The sequence below is a fragment of the Ambystoma mexicanum genome, chromosome 5p, assembly GCF_040938575.1.
Source record: "Ambystoma mexicanum isolate Mex_15411 chromosome 5p, UKY_AmexF1_1, whole genome shotgun sequence".
Lineage (NCBI taxonomy): Eukaryota > Metazoa > Chordata > Amphibia > Caudata > Ambystomatidae > Ambystoma > Ambystoma mexicanum.
The window spans coordinates 527,854,146-527,871,596 of record NC_090930.1 but is presented as its reverse complement, the minus strand read 5'-3'; the positions used below and the strand labels follow the sequence as shown (position 1 = coordinate 527,871,596).

Sequence of the window (17,451 nt, the reverse complement as noted above, 5' to 3'; positions counted from 1 at the left end):
ATATACAGATATGCAAATGTTATAGAATGGGAAAATGTGTTTTGGAGTTTAATGTATATGTGATGTTTTTCTATATGAGCCTTTCTCTGATAGCAACACTTGTCCTTGTTTTGTTCTAAAACAAATACAGATTTAAACCTCTTACTGTTTTGGAAATCTCTGATACACACTCGCCGACAAGCAGAAATGTTACAACTGTATATTGTTGTTTGAAAACACGTACACATAGATTGATTCATATGAGTGATTGTTGGTGTGTTGTAGAAATTAGCAAGATGTTTATGCAGAGTATATTTTTCTGTAAGTAAACTGCCTATGATCGTATAACATTGTTTGTGATTTCCCCAGCATAAGGTTAGTTTGACATAATATTCAATAAAAAAAAATCAAATAATTTAAAAGAATCAAATATGAACCCTAAATACAGCATGTTACTTGTCCCAGAATTCTGGGGTGGGATTGTGTTACAGGCGGTGTTACATTAGAGGTGCCATAAAAGGAATGGTACAGCTAAGATATAGTCTAGACACCAATCAAAATTGCCTTACAGAAAGGGTTACAAATGTGGTATTTTTCTTCAGCAACCACTAATGCTCCCTTACCCAAGCTAAATAAGATGGAATCGAACCCACAACTCACTCAAGTGATAGCAAAATGGAAGGCAGGCTCCCTCCTTGACCTAATTCAGGCTACCGCCTCGACCACACATTATCCGTCAAGTTGCTAGACACAGATACATTTAAAAAGGCCCATTGTGTACTGGTCAAAGATTGAAACATGTTTGCAATCAATCCAAATTACAAAAAAAAAATCGGATTCCAACAATAAATTAATTCACTAAGGAGAAGCATCCTTCGTAGCTAAGGGCTCTCTTTAAATAACTGATTAGGTTCTTCCACAAGGAATACATGTGATAGAAATGTAGAACATTGGGTGCCCAAGATGATTGTTCTCCTGAACTTGCAATAGAACAGCACCTTTTTCTCCCTCCGATGCATCCATTTCTGCCACAAAATGTAGTGATGCATTTGAGTGTCAAAGAAAAGGCACTGATATAAAAGCCTTGGTCATGGCACCTTTCGGCCTCAATCGCCTTGGTCTTCCCACTGAAATCACTGGTACTTTTTTGCCTTCTTAGGCAACTGCCAGACCTTTGATGAAGAATGACTAGCCTATTAAAAATGTCCCTTCCAAAAGAACAGTGAGCCTTCTTAAAAGAAACAGGGATTTGTCACTCAACAACAGTAGATATGTCTTTTTCATTTTTGCCAAACCTCCTGGATAATTAAATGAACCACAAATCTTTCACTGCTTTCTCCTCGGAATCAAACCTCATCAATTTGATGGAGAACTGAACAGCTGTAATCTTTCTGATCACTGACACACATGAGGGATAGCCTGCTACAAAGGCTCCAAAAAACATTATCCCAATAAATGAATGCAAAATGATTCAAAACATCTGAATAAAGAAAATATATTAAACTTTGAAAAATTGAGCAGGCATTTTATAGCTCAAAGGGGATCATACAGTACTTGTAATGCTCAAAAGGGTAAGAAGAGGACACCTTCCATTCATCACCTGCCTTGATATTCAACAGGTGATCATAGGTCGGATTTAGTAACAATAGACAATCCACTCACTGTTTCCAAAATCTCATTGTTGGGCATTCCAGACTAGTCCATGCAAGTCTCATGGGTCTTTTTGAGCATGAACAACTAAGATGTCTCAGCAGTAGCCCCAGAGGGGATTGTTAACCCATTCTGAAGCTTCTCATGCAGATAATCCGTAAGGACCTCCTCCTTCTCTGGTAGCAAGTACCAAAAAACAAATGGCAACACTGATTTAGGCTCCAGCCCAATACCATAGTAATACATTCTGACAGTTTGGGAGGATATCAACCACAAAGGAACACATTGTTTTACTTTCAGTGTATTGCTGTTCTTTTTTAAATTTGTGACAATTTTGTTGTTTGATTTTTTTAAAAGAAATTGCAGATAAAGATATATAAAAAAATGTACTTGTCTACATGTTATACAAACTTTATGGAAAACCTGAATTACATACCCCACCAACTTTATTTCCATTTTATCAGGAAATGCAAGCTCCTTTTCAGCAGGGCACCATAAGAAGATACTATGTCCAGAATCCTGAGCAGGTACAGTGCATTTATATTTAGCTCATCTTGTTTTATGCAATTTATGTTAAGCAAGGTGCATTCCTAATAAGGAATGGACCCAGACGTATTGATCTAATTAACTTCTAAAATGACTGCAAAGGGCAATTTGCAAAAGTAGACTTCCCATAAATAGCCAGTTTTGACCTAGATGCATCTCTGACACAGTACAATGCTGTACACAAACCTGATGGAACAAATCTAAAAGCCTTCTACCATTGCATTTTGTGAGAAATAGAGATGAGAATGTGTTTTCATAAGTGTGGTCCAACATAACAACATGCACAAACTGCTTAGCACAGGGCAGTCTGTTCCAGGGCATCCATAAAGCTTCCGTAAATGTTAAGTGAAAAAGAATGGCACATTGATGGCAGGGTCTGCATGAAGATAATAACCATTTAGGCTTCTTTCAGTGAATGTTTCGAAGCACTAACATTAATGAAAATGCACTTGCAGAACCTGAACCATATATGCTGGCCGACTGAAAAACAAATATAGAGGGAGATAGAATATGACAGGTCAAAGATACATACAGTAATTAGAAAAATGACATATCTTATAGTGTTTATGTGGCTTTTATACTGCGTGAGTCACCATCGTAGTAGTCTTAAAGCACCAAGACTTTGTACATGGTTGAGCGAATTGTGACCCTGCCCAAGATGTTAAACCAAACGGTAGTCGGCGGTAGGAGAGGAAAAAAGGGAAAGTGAGAGAGGGAAATAATGAGTTGGGGGGGGGAGAATGGGTGAATGAAATATGAGAAACCTGGGTAACAAACATTTGGGTAAAATGGCAAAAGGTAAAATGGACGTGCAGAGAGATACGTCAAAAATAGTTCAGCATATTCATTTAATACTACTATTATCTTTCTTTTTAAAGCAATAACACCCTAACTTTGATCACAAGTTGAAATGGCCAGTGGAAAGTTAGTATAAGGGTCTTGAAAGAAAAATTATTAAAAGCAGCCCTTCTCAGTCAGCTGTGCCAGCGAAAATTCTCTATATAGGACCTATCCACATCTTCAGGTATCAACTGAGCATGTGAGTAGGGAATTCAGTAGAGAGGAGATTCAGTAGATAGCAGTAGTGTGAGGACTTGGCCAAGTAAAGGCAGGAAACACTTCCTCTGGGGAAGGCTGTCGTCAGGTGTAGTAGTTTGAGAGCCTTGAAAAGGGAACAAGCAAAAGAAGGCAATGCAAGTGTCAGGGCTATCATGTGATTTCCTCATCTTTCGTTTACTCTGCTTATTTAAGCCTCTCGTTGAGGTTTTCTATGATCTGGAGTCAGGGTGGCGGCGCTCAAGGGCCTGAGCATGATGGTGGCTTCACTGTAAACTCTGGGTCGATGGAGCCGACAACCGCTGCAATGATAGGCTGACGGACTGCCTGATTGCCGAAAGTGGGAGCATTCTGTTCCGATGCACCAGTGGCATGCATCAAGCCGGTTTGGAACTCGGAGAGTGCCCACATAATAATTAAGCTCTGCAGCCTTGAGGGAGTGCTGGCATAGTGGGCAGCGCAGCCGCTGGAGCAGTGGAGCGGGGCCGAGAAATGGTGCGAAGTGGCAGACACCAAAAACACCCTTTCCCCCCCCCACAACACTCCCAAAAACACCCTTTCCCCCCTCCCCCCACAACACCCCATGTGAGGCTTGTAGTGTGTAGGTGTCCTGCTCGACATGTGAAAAAGAAATTCAGTAGGCGCACTACCTAATATTTAAAGTATAGAGTAAACTTTCTGATTAGTAAATGGTAATTTAGATATTATTTTTAGGTGCGGGGGAGGAAAAGTGACCCTGGCACAGGATCACTACAACATATATGTAGAGAGAGAAATGAGGATCCAAAGGTAGGAACCCTCCCGTCCCCTGCACTCTATTTCAAGTCCATCAAATGATGGTTCAACATGGTCAAGTATAATAGTTATTATTCATTCAACAATATATGATTGATATCAAGAAAACAGGCAATCATTTATTAGATTCATAAAAAGACCTCAAAGAGGTTTTAATAATTAGTCAAAATGGATTCACCATTAAAGATTTAAGCTGAAAAAACCAAGCGGATTGTTAACACAGTGTGTTCATAAGAAATGATAATCCATGTATACAGTTCAACCGTGGCTGACGCGTTTCGGGATATCTATCCCTTCTTCTTGAGCCAAATGAAATCAACTGCAAAACATAAATGGATAAAAGCTATTTCAATCAACTGGACAGTAGTCCTATGAAATTCATATCAACATAATCGACATAATCAGCAAGTTCTTGCTGGCCCTAATTCTCATGGGCTCCTCCGCCATTGGGTGGTTGGGATGGCGTGCGCAGAGAGCGGCGCCGGGGGCTTGTTTGTCGGGAACTCGCAGTGGAGGAGGTGCCGGTTGATCCTGTGGTGGGGGGGTATTGTCGCTCCATGGCGTCCGCAATACGTGTGAGGGCCTGCCTAAATTGGGCCATTTCCTCACAAATCCTGTTTGTGCAGGCCTCCATGCCCTCCCTTGTCTGGCTTGCATACGACCTAAGGTCATCCCTCAGACAGGCTGCCTCTGCCACATGCTGGCAAACCAGCGCAGTGATTTCAACCTGCCTCTGGCTGATGGTTGCAAGGTCGTGTTGACTGGGTCCAGCTGTTGTGGTGGCTGCTGCGCCCTGTTCCAGGCCTCTGGCATCAGGTGAGGACACCTGAGGGCTCCATCGCCCTTCCACAGTTTCGTCGCCTGATTCTACATGGCTACCTGATTGTGATAATGGCCTTGGGCTTGGCTCAATGGACCGTGGTGGGCTGGGGGTCTGGCTTTGATTCTGGACGTCAATTGCCTCCTCCACGTCCGAAAGCGGGGCGGTGGCTGCTGCCTCACCAGTGGAACTGGTGGCAGCAGAGTGCGGGCCCTCTGTGCTGGTTTCCAATGTCATGGGGTACACTGCCGTGGGTGGAACAATTGCAGCAGCCGTGGCCTCAGGCTGTGTAGAACTGGTGTTCTTGCTGCCTTTGCCCCTCTGCTGCTGATCACTCCTCCTGGCTCCCCTTCAGGTGGTGGCGGTGTCCCCTCTGTCATGTGTCCTGGGATTTTTCTTAGCTGGTGAAGCAGGTGTCCCAGTGCCTGGTTCATTAGTGTCTGTTTTTGACCCTGTAGGGGACAGAAATCGGGAATATCATCGTTTATGGTTCTACGTGCCTTATGCAGAATGTTTACATCATGCCGCTCTATGCATTGGGGCCTCTTTATTTTTGATTCCGGTAATGGGGATGTTGGGTGGGTCATGCATGAATGGGTCTGTGTTGCACGTGTATGTGGTGATGCGTGCATGTAGGTTTGTGGCTGGATCGATGGCCTGATTATGGACTCATATTTGGGGGGCCCATCACCCTTCACTGTGCATTGTTTGATGTATACACTCACCTCCATCTGATGAAGTGGCCGCATCATGCTCCAAGTCTCCGACACCCTCGATCGATTCCACACCAATTGTGCTGGCGCAGGCCTCCTCCCACTCCCGGAGTTTTATAGGGGAATCAGCGCCACCTCCTGTGGCCATTGCCAGCTTGCGATTCACGGACAGGATGTTTCGTACACGTACCCGTAGGTCGTCCCACCGCTTTCGGCAGTCCTTGACAGTGCGGGTGGTGGTGCCCAACGCACTGACTTTGTGGGCAACCTCTGCCCAGATGGCCTTTTTCTTGACGAGGGTCTCCCGCCGCATGTCATTTGTAAATACTACATTGGCATTTACCGCAAGTGTCTCAGTAAGCATGATCAGCTCCTTGTCGGTGAATTTTTCTTTTTGCTGGCGATCAGCGCCTTTCTTGACGGCCTTGGGCATCTTCATGCTATCCTGGATGATTCTGTGTTGGAGTCTTGTGAAAAGAGGTCCTGGATGCAGAGGATGGCAATGGATTGTGTTTTTAAATATGGCCGCCGTGCTCTTTCCCGTTCCTGTGCGATGACGCTATTTCCGATTCTGCAATTTAACGGTCACCGCTAATAGCAGTGACCGCTATTTGCATGTAGAGTGAGGGCGGAGGTGCTCTCTGCACTTTCGTCGAAGCCCGTAAGGGACTTTTTGGGGTCTTTAGTGGCATGGCGGTAGGGTCATTACAGGCATGGCGCTATGCTCGTGTCCACGTACTCGTAATGGTAGGCTATTAGCGCCCTCTTGCCAAGGCGGACACGTTAATAGCGCCATGCCGGTAAATGTTGACTTTTAACGGACAACGTGTAATGAGGCCCTCAGTCTTTAGTTCAGCATGCTGTTGAATTAGCTGATTTCATATTGGAAATCACGTGTTAGTAATTACTGAGACTTGGCTTCATGAGGCAGCTCGTCATGCAGTGTCCATGGCTACTCCAGATGGCTACTCCTGTCTCCACACTGATCGGGAAGGGAGTAGAGGTGGGGGAGTTGCCATGTTTTTTAAGCAAGATTTAATATTGTACGTTTCTGCCCCTCCAATATTTGATCAATGTGAAGCTGTGTTATAGAAATTGAATACTAACTCCGTTAACTCACTATTATTATACAGAGCTCCCAGGTCGACACTGCATTTTGAACAACAATTATTAGCATTTATTGGTGGTGCCTCAAAAAACACAACAGCTTTTATCATCCTTGGGGATTGTAATTTATGGGCTAATAATCCCCTGGATCATGAGGCCTTGTCACTTTTACAGACCCTCCAATCAGTTGGTTTTGATCAGCATGTTCATGCCCTGGATCTGCGTGAAATTACTGTGTTGAAAAGTCCAAGCACCAAAAATCTGGTTTTTCTTTATTCATTTTTTCGCATATATATATGTGGGGGGAGACCCTCTACAGCCCCCCATCTTACACCTATGCATTTTTATTAACTTTACCCCCCACATATACGTATGCGAATAAATGGGGGTCAGACTTTTGGTGGTAGGACTTTTCTACTTAGGTAAATTCATCCTAATCCCATGCCCCAACGCATATTGGTGGTAATACTCTGGATTAGATTTTATCTACGAACAAGTAGGTGCTGTTAATGTCCGTGGAAAAGTGTATCTGGTCTGATCATTTTTCTCTCTTTTTTGTGGTTCCTTCTTCTCTCCTCCAATTAAAACCTTGAAATTAGTTAGACCATCAATCCAAACTCGTAACTGCAAAAAAGTCACTATTGAGGCTTTTGGCTCACTAGTGATACCCTTACTACCGTCATTGGTAGATAACCTTTCCCTTGACGATACTAATCAAGCTTTAGACTCTCTGCCCGACTAAGATCAGTAAAATAGAATAAAGTGGTCAGCTTTAACCAAAGGTTTACCACAGAGGTTATGCATGCCAGAGAGGCGAAACAAAAGGCGGAACATGGTGGAAACATCCGTCAAACGACACGGCTGCAACATATAAGCTTGCAGCCAGATCATTTAAGGAAGAAGTGTTTAAAGCCAAATAAAAGAATCTAAACGCAAGAGTAGAAAAGGCCAAATCGAAACCTAATGAACTGTTCACAGTCCTACAGGAACTGTGGTTGAGTCATCTATTGTTGAAGATAATGACTGGTGTCAACGTATTCATGAGAGCTTTATTCAGAAACCTGCACAACATCAGCAACACATTCTGGACAAAGTTAAATTGATACAGACCGCCGATGATAATATAATACCTTCTTGTAGCACAATAACTTGTAGCACAATAAATCCAGATACTGTTCTTTTTGCATTTAAAGAGGTATCAGAAAGCAAGGTTATGGAGACAATACAAAAGATGAAGCCCACATCATGTAAGGGGGATATTTTCTCAGCAACTCTCTTAAAGGATTTTGCTACAACGTTAGTTCCTTGAGTCACATGATTTATTAATTGCTCTTTCCAATAGGCATATATTCCAGAGAATATCAATGAGGCATGATCCCTCCACTAATAAAAAGTGCAAACTTGACAACAGTCGCTGGAAATTATAGGCCCATTACGAATGTTCCCTTTGTGCTAAAAATAATTGATAAAAATAGCGTGCTCTCAATATCAAACTTTTGTGGAGCAAAATGAAATCCTGGCTAATGAACAATGCAGTTTTCGTGCGAATAACGGGATGGAGACTGCTCTCCTGGATGTAAAATCTAATATCACAGGAATTATTGAGGAAGAGTAAGGCAGCTTTGCTCTTACTGTTGGATCCCTCATCAGCTTTTGATTTGGTCGAATAGGCATTGTTGACGAAGAGACTGGTCAAGGTGGGTAAATGTACCCCCTCTGCTGAAAGTTGGTTCAAGTCCTTTTTGGGACCAAGGACGACTAATGTGGTTAAGGGTAATGCCCAATCACAAAGAACACTTTTAACCTGTGGTGTTCCACAGGGATCATGCTTGTCGCAGCTACTTTTTAATGTGTACTCCAAACCTTTGTGTGACCTTCTTGCCCCTCTGCGGGTTCAGTTTGCAAATTATGCAGACGGCACTCAGATATTGTTTAAACTATCTGGGGTCTATAGTGAAGATGTGGCTAGAGTTAATAAAGTATGTGGATGGCTGCTAACTCTTTGTCTCTGAATGACTCGAGAACTGAGCTGCTTGTTATTGGTACCCAACAAAAGTTTAAAAAACGTAGACATACAGTACAATGTTTCACAGTCAATAGTAATGCCATTATGGTTTCCGACTCAGTTAAAACACTAGGAGTTTTCTTTGACTCACACCTTTCCTTTAAGAAACAGGTTTCATATCTTAAATCTTCCTGTACCTACTATGTCCATCTTCTGTGGCAAATCCGCCACTATCTGTCAGAGCCTAATAGAGCCTTGGTTGCAGAAGCTATTGTAAATACAAAGCTGGACTATTGCAATAGTCTTCTGGTAGGGTCTTCCCAATCTAACATAAAAAAGTTACAAGTGACACAGAATTGAGCTGTTCGTGCAGTCTGTGGGCTGGGTCGTCGATCTCGGATTTCTGAATCTTGCAGGAAATTGCATTGGCTCCCAGTTGAACAGCAAATACAGTTTAAGGGCTCAGTTCTGGTGTTTAAATATCTTTCAGGTGAAGCTCCCCTCTATGTCTCTTCGAGAGTGAAAAGAATTCCCTTTAGGTGGACTCTACGCTCAAATAATAGCATGACTCTATACCAACCGCTTGTCCTCCTAAAAAAGATTGGTGTTGTATGGGCCCCTACCTTATGGAACTCGCTTCCCCCGAATATTAGGGTCTGCATATCAATGACCCAGTTTAAAAAATCATCTAAAAATGCTTCTTTTTGAAAGAGGGATAGATTAAAAAAGCATATGGTCTCTGCTACAACTCAACTAATCAAAACCGTTTGCATCCCCTTTATGTTATTTGTGGTATGTCTTGTGAGCGCCCTGAGGCCTTTGGGCCAGTGGCGCGATACAAAAAACAGATAGATAGATAGATAGATAGATAGATAGATAGATAGATAGATAGATAGATAGATAGATAGATAGATAGATAGATAGATAGAGCACAGAGGGCCTCATTACAAGTATGGCGGAGCATGAATAGATTGTCGGTAACAGAATTACGCCCAATATTCCCGCTTCACCTTACTATGAGAATGGCCCTGGAGTGGAGGATTTACCTCCAGCATCGTGCTGGAGGTGAATCCACCAACTCTCCACCGGAAAATCTGCAAAATCTGTGAAATTACTATGGCAGAATTACTGCTGCGTTAATTCTGCAAAAAAAAGTCCAAGTGGTGGTAACGGTAATTCAGTTGGGCAGTATTCCAGCGTATTTGCCTCCCAACTGCTAATAAGACCCAGAATGACTTCAATGTGTCCAACTCCTTCTTCCCACCTTCTTCCGACCCACCACAGTAGTCATGCAGGGTACATTATTATTTGGTACACTTCACACATCAGCAGCACCTTGTCATATCCATTGAATGAAATCTATGGTCCATTAAATATTCACACTGCCATCATAGTTACAAATATCCACATTGCATTATTCAGGATATGCATAGATAGGTTTTGGATTACCTTTTAGCTTTTGTATCTTTTCAAAAAACGAGTGCTTTGGAATACAATATGCATGCTTTTTTCCTAAGAAATGATACATGGTCTATTCTTTGGCTTTTTTGTTTCCTGTTTGAGATTATGTATAGGTCTGATAGGACTGTATTCCTTTTAAAGTTTTGCAACTCATGCATGCTATTTTGTTATATTTTACAGCAAAATTCCTTCCTCAATTATGTTCCTGGAAATAATGTTATCTACGAAAAGACAATTACAAGAATCGATGGTCCAAATACAGAACAGGTAAATATATGGAATCGCTTTTCTAAAACAGCCTTTTCTATTGTAAATGTTACACAATGACCCTCATTAAAGATGTGCACTCGAGTGGCAATGATGTACTAACACAACAGGTTAACCTCGTATTACAATAGAATAGAGCAAAAGTGAAAAACAGGGTAGGATACGTCTCTGGAAATATAGTGAGGGAGAATAGGACTAATACGTGTAGGGAAGATCCACAATGTTCTTAGCCATTCAGAATTGGAAACAGTTTGTGCATTACCAGTTATTTGTAGTGATGGCTCCTCCTTCTCAAAGAAAATCACACCCTGTCTGGCTCCTTGGGACCAATCCTTTGATCCCCTGGGTTATGGGAAATTTTCATTTAACTATCAGGGCCTTGGGTTCAGTGATGTGAAGTCAAATGGCTAGTTTCAGTTCTTGGAGTTTTGATCCTGTTCCCCAAACATTGTCTGTAAGTCTCAGCAAGAGTTGGTAATTTAAGGCCGTAGATGTACATTCACTGTTGACAGTCTAATGTGTTCCACCTCTGCCTTTGGTATATTTTGAGGCGATCGCCATTATGTCCCCCGCCTAGTGTGATATCTTGTGCGTTTTTCCTTCATTGCTCTTGTCTCATGGGAGCCTACCACAGGTTTTGCTTTTCAGACGGTGTTGCCACACCGAGGCTTGATCCTTAGGCCACCTAGTGGTCCAGGTTACCCAATTGAGTCAGGGGGTTATCAATTGTCATACCATAAATACTAGGCAAGTGTTCTATATGTCAGTGGTGGGACCTGCCTCTTCCACAAGAAGAGGTCTATGGCTACCGTTGAGCTTGCCTTTTCTGTTAACTTTGATTTCAATGGGTTTCTCCTCAGGACAAGGTATTTTTAGTTTTGTTGGTGAACCTGTCAGTTCCAGTAGAGCTGGACTGTAGCTCTCAGATAGCTTCTCTTACTTTCCTGAAATGTTATTTACTGCCAGTGGTGTTTCCTTGGAATGTGTCTGGCAATAAATGCCTTTAAGCCTGTAATGTGGCAGGCATGAAATAAGCAGAATTTGCAAATACCACCTGTTATTCCCATTACCGCCACCTGTAAACATGCCTGGTGTGTCTATTAGTCAAAGCTTTGTATTTGTATTCATTTAGTTTGTATAGCGCTTTACACCAAAGCGCTGCACATTTTAACAACAGGATACATATAACAATTAACATTATAACAGTAACAGTGCAAGCAATTTACAATTGAGAATCAGACCAACAAAACAATAAGTAGAGCAATGAACTGGAGGGGAGAAGGAGAGTAGTGCAGTAGAACTGAGAGGGAGAGGGAGGGGAGGGGAAGAGGAGGGAAACGGATGGGGTGAAGGGTGAGAATGGGGGATGAGTGGGGGAGATGAACAAGGAGGTAAGGCAAGGTGGGAGCGGAGCAGGAAGGGGGTAGGGGTTTCATGGCGGGGAATGGAGAAGGAGAGATTTGAGGGAAGTTCGGAATGAGGAAAAGGTAGAAATAGAGCGGAGTGAGAGAGGTAAGGAGTTCCAGTGTAGGGGGGCTAGGAGATGGAAGGAGCGGAAACTGGATGTGGCACAAGGGGAAGGAGAAACAGTGAGAAGGAAGTGGTCGGCAGAGCGAAGGGAGGGGGAGGAAGTGTAGATGAGAGGAGGGAGTAGAGATAAGGGGGAGCAAGACCGTGGAGAGATTTAAAGACTAGGCACAGAAATTGAAATTTAAGTTGGGAGTGAAAGGGAAGCCAGCCAAGGGAGGAAAGGGAAGCAGAGATTTGCCCTTTGACAATGCCACACCTCACCAAAGAAAGAATTACTGGAGACTGAGTTGGGGGCACATGATGTTTACTAAAGGCTTTACTCAAACATGAGTTTGTATGAGTGACTCAGTTAAGGATTTTGTAGATAAAATGCATAAGGGACAGAGACCATAGAGGAGCTTGTTAACTGTACAATGTTTACTGTACCAGCTGCCATTTCATAAGAAGAGGTACTTTGAGTTTCAATTTTATGATACTCGGTAATGTCTATAATAATAAAATCGTTGGAAGTTTGCTTTTACTACTTCTTTAAGAGGACTGCAGAAAAGCATTTATTTATTTATTTACTTATGTGGTGTTTTGAACTGCACCACATGCATCTCAATGATGCTTCGACACACTGAACATCATGAGATTCTATAAGCTATGTATAAACTGACAATTTTTTCCAGAAACCTAAAAAAAAGTATTGAAAGAAAGCTATGAATCAATAAACAGTTGTGAGTCGCCTGTTCAGCTTTCCATGCTATTGTTAATTATACTGTCTGTGCCATTAAAGTAGGGTTCCAACCCTATTGAAATCAGTTTTGTTCCTGCCATAAATGGGGGCAGTGCAGCCTAAGCTGAGAGGCCACTTCTCTGCTTGGGAACATAAGCAACCTCGGGCATGTTCCAGCAATGTTGGGACTGATGAGTGAGATGCAGTTTGATTCCATAAGCACTGAGAAAGCAAGATAGCTATGTCTCTGTACATCGCCACACAGAGAGCCTAACTACAAACACCAGGAAACGATGGATGGAAAGCTGTGCATTAATAATATCCAATGGGAATTCCTCTGACAGTTTTTTAGGAGGTTTTTCTGAATACCTCTGGTAAGGGGCTCAGAGAGACCAACCTGTAGTCTATGTTCACAGACGTTTAAATCAAGCTAGTCTAGACTCTGACTAGTAAACGTGGCAGAGAAAACTGGCTTCACTCTTTTGAGAGGCGGGTACTGGCATAAGGTACAGACTACACACAAAGGTAAATAAAGGTAAAGGATTGTTTAAGCCCTGTTTACTGAAACAATGTATACTAACTGTATTGAAGAAACGGTTTGTGCATAAAATTCAATTCTCCAAAAGGTTAGGATTAAAAGGGCCAACACATATAGTCAAAATAATAATGGTGTCTAAAAGTGACACGAAAGATAATGGTAACAGTAATAGTCTAGAGAAGCTAGACAGGGGAGGAACGGAGCGCCTACCTGGAAGCAGTGGTGTCCCTGGAAAACTCATGGAGGGGAGACTGGCCTGGCAGAAGGAGAGAGCCACCCAGTTGAGCAGGGGCGCTGGAGTTCACTGTCTGCTAAACTCGTGCAGACCCATGAAAGGTCAGATGATCTGCAGAGGAACCGCGAGAGGGGTCGGTGCTCAGTGAGGAGAGCAGCAGGATCAGACCGAGGGGCGGAGATGCTGAAGGGGTGATCTCCACCGGAAACGCTGGGTGAACCGAGAGGCTGGCTGGGGAGTGCGCCAGCAGCACAGCATTGCAGGACCATGCAGTCCGGCTGCGAGAGACATGCTAAACAGAATCAGAAGCTGCAGAGCCACTGCAGCAGGCCACAGAGAGCCCCAGAGCACAGGCGAGGCAGAGAAAGACACGGGGAAGCCTGCGATTGACCGAAAGGCTGCATCCAAGGCCCTAAATGTATTTGGGTGGCTGAGCCTATGGTTGGGGGTCCCCAGAGGGTACAAGAAACCCTAAAACTCAGTGTATAGAAAGAGGATAGCCCCTACGGGACACTAAGAGAATCATTATAAATATACAGTAAGAAAGGGTATAGGGTCTAGGACCCTTACAAGAAAAAAGTAATATCATGGAACAAGAACACCTACTCTTCTTCGTGACAGTACTTGGAGGAAAGGCAACCCACGGCTGTCAAATAAGAGAGGGGAAAGCAAAGAGTACTGTGTGAATATGAGATACAACCACAGTACTTGGCATTAGAGTAAACCAAGTCTGGATGTGAGATCAAGAGAACGTAAAGAGAACTGTGAGAGTAAAACATATGAAGACAGTACTTGGCAGGGGAGTAAACCAAGACGGCGTGGAAGGTTAAGAGACTGTATAGAGAACTGTGAGAATAATACAGATGTACACCAAACTTGGCAGGTGAGCAAAGTCTGTTTTTGGGACTAAGAGACCTGACATAGAAGGAAACCAGGTCTGCCAACCAGGGTCAGGGATCCACCACAGCTTGGAGGACCATACACACCAGTTTTCATTGTCACAGTGCGTGGTAGAAGGAAAGCAGGTCTGCCAACCAGGGTCTGGGACCCCCAGAGACAGAGACAAAGCCTGAGAAAGGCTTGTTGGGTAAGGGAGACATTCCTTCACCAATTGTTGAAATGTGCTATAAATCTGAGGAAATCTGGGGAAAAGGAGACAATGCCCCAGCAGTTGATGAACAATAGGAGAAGCCTGAGGAAGGCTGTGGAAGGGAGACATTTCCCACAACACTTAAGGCTAAACTTTAAGAAATTTGCAAACTTTTGTCCAGGGGAAGGCAGTCATTCCTCTGGACTACGAAGATCACATTTTTGATTTAGTTTAACATAGAGTGTGAGGGACAGAGATAGGATTCGGACATAGGACTGTGGACTCTTGCTTTCTTGAGATCCTGACTGTGACATTAGTGATTGTGGCTGAGGCAGGGAAACCCCTCTTAGAGCTAGGGCAAGATAGGGTTTTATTTTTATTTTTATTTTTCTTGAATAAACGTTTTTGCCAGCCACAATGACCCCTGTAGGAGTCATACTTTTTCACCTTTATAGGACCTATAGGAGACTATTCGTACCACTGCAGGCTGCAGAGCAGGCCCAGGGATCATGGATCATGGGGCCAAAGGTGAGGGTGGTTCCCATCTCTGGTTGTAAATTCAGAGTCTTGGGAGAAGACACGGCAAGCGTTTCAGGATCCATGATGAGGAACAACTGTCTTCAGACAACCCACAATGGTGAAGGGTGCAGGAGAAGCCACAGCAGTGAAGCAGACTCAGTGTGACACAGGCAGCAGGTCACATGTGACTATGGAAGGGACAAAGGCACAGACAGCCAACTGAGTACAGTGACAAAGAGCAGCAGCAGGGCCATGAGGCAAGATCTCCCATGATGGAGCCAGCCAAAAGGGTGAGCAGCAACACCAGCCCGGGTCTAGGCACAAAAGAAGCCCCTTCTCAGAACGAGCAGCACTAATTTCCAGGATATTCAGGAGAGCCCCTGTAAACTGTGGAGAATTCATGAAGCAACTTTGCCTGTTGAATCAGGGCAGGAAATCAGCTACAGCTTGCTCACCCTGGCTGATAAGAGGCAGAATTTCATAGGATTACAGACACGGGAACAATTATTTCTATGATGGTGGAATCCCTACTAACTCTGCTAAATAAACCAGGCAAGGATGCAATTAATAGCACGTTGTACAGGCCCATAGCAGCCCTTAACTATGATGCCCACATTTATTCTAAAATATTGGCTACCAAGCTAGCGAGGAGTCTACCAAAAATCATTCAAAAAGATCAAACAGGCTTTATTCCTGGGTGACAGGCAGAAGATAACATCCGGAGGGTCATAGACGTCATTGAATGGGCAAGATAGGGAAATCAGAAACTAGCAGTGTTGTTGATCGAGGCAGAGAAAGCGTTTGACAGAATAGACTGGGCATATCTATCTGAGGAGTTGAGGGGGTTTGGATTTGGCCCTATATTCATTAAAAGAGTGCTGGATAACTTTGTCCACCTAACCACAAAGATCAAATTGAATGGAGCAATGTCAGGCCCATTAGCTTTAAGGCGCAGGACTCCTCACGGTTGCCCACTTTCCCCTCTCTTATTCGCACTATCTATGGAGGCGTTGGCATGCAAAGTGAGATCTACGGGGGATATTTGAGGAATTGAAATTGCTAGCTATCAGCACAAGGTTGCACTATATGCCAATGACCTCCTGTTTTTTTTATGAAAGATTCACAGGCCCCCTTACCTTATGTAATCTCTTTGTAAGAGTTGTTTAATCAGGCCTCCGAATTTAAGATTAATTTCACAAAATTGACTATCCTAAATGTTTTGCAGGGGCCCTGCATGGTGCGTGGCCTGAAAAAAGCATTCACGCTCACGTGGACTTCAGTAAAGCTTAAATATCTGAGGGTCCACCTTACACACAAGGATAACCAGCTATATTCTAACAGTATCCCAGGCCTCATTTCCAAGCTCAAATTAGATCTAGTACGTTAAAATGTCCTTGGTACTGAAACTATTATATATCTTTCAAGGACTCCCTATTTGGAGTCCCAAAAATGTGATGCAGGATCTCCAAACCCAAATTTTCAAGTGCATCTGGGTGGGAAAACTTCCCAGGGTTCCCAGGCATACGTTCATGGTAGCATGAGTGAAGGGAGTTCTAGGAGTGCCAGATGTTGAAAAGTACTTATAGCGGTTCAATTGGCTTCATTCTCTGAAGCACTGGATCGATATAGAGCACATTATAGTGGGAACCCCCTTATATGACTGGTGCTGATGCTCACCCAAGACTAGAAGGAAAGGGGTTTGGTTCCTTCCAACTATGAAGCCAACACCAGAATATTGGGATAGGGCGGTATGCAGGTATTCAGGGACGACTTTCCCATGCGCTCTCACAAGGAAATGCAATTCATCGGAATTCCCCACAGGCCAACAAACAGGGAGATTTAGCCATTGGATAGAAGGAGGGCCACAGAGATGTGGCCAACTATTTGAGGAGGGACAGCCTTTGACGTTTGACAAATGCTAACAGATGTTCATTATTTTGGGATATGGGTGTGTATGGCTGGAAGGAGCGTCTACAGCTAAGGTCGCGAGACAAGCCATGAGGGAAACAACACAGCTAGAAGACCTATTTTTAGGGGACCCCCTATATGTAAGATTTCATCACTATAGAAAGTCCTTAATGCAAGCCCGTTTAAACCTCTGCATTCTTACATGGTAAAATGGGAGGATGATGTTGGTTCCCAGATAGAGTTAGCATGGTATAATATGTAGACGCGAGCGGGGAAATCCTCCAGATGCATACAGCTAAAAGAAAATGATTTTAAATTATTTCATAGATGGTATCGCACTACAGAAACATTTCATAAGATGAACCCAACGATACCCCCGACTGCTGGAGGTGCGCACACACTCCAGGGACATTATTTCATATCCGGTGGTCGTGCACTCTCGTTCAGTTGTATTGGAAGGAGGTGCTTGCAAAAATTAAAATAATCACCAGTGTAGATTTATCATTTGACCTGC

At 43.4% G+C, this 17,451-nt stretch overlaps 1 protein-coding gene across 3 annotated transcripts in view; it reads left to right on the top strand.

Annotated features, from left to right (window-relative positions):
* The window catches only part of POF1B (POF1B actin binding protein), a 464,150-nt gene that overhangs the window by 157,083 nt on the left and 289,616 nt on the right, over positions 1-17,451 (top strand). For all 3 annotated transcript variants that reach the window (XM_069612934.1, XM_069612932.1, XM_069612933.1), the window contains exons 3-4: positions 2,094-2,156; positions 10,313-10,399. In XM_069612934.1, the coding sequence (XP_069469035.1) occupies positions 2,094-2,156; positions 10,313-10,399 (150 nt within the window). The remainder of the gene's footprint in view (positions 1-2,093; positions 2,157-10,312; positions 10,400-17,451) is intronic.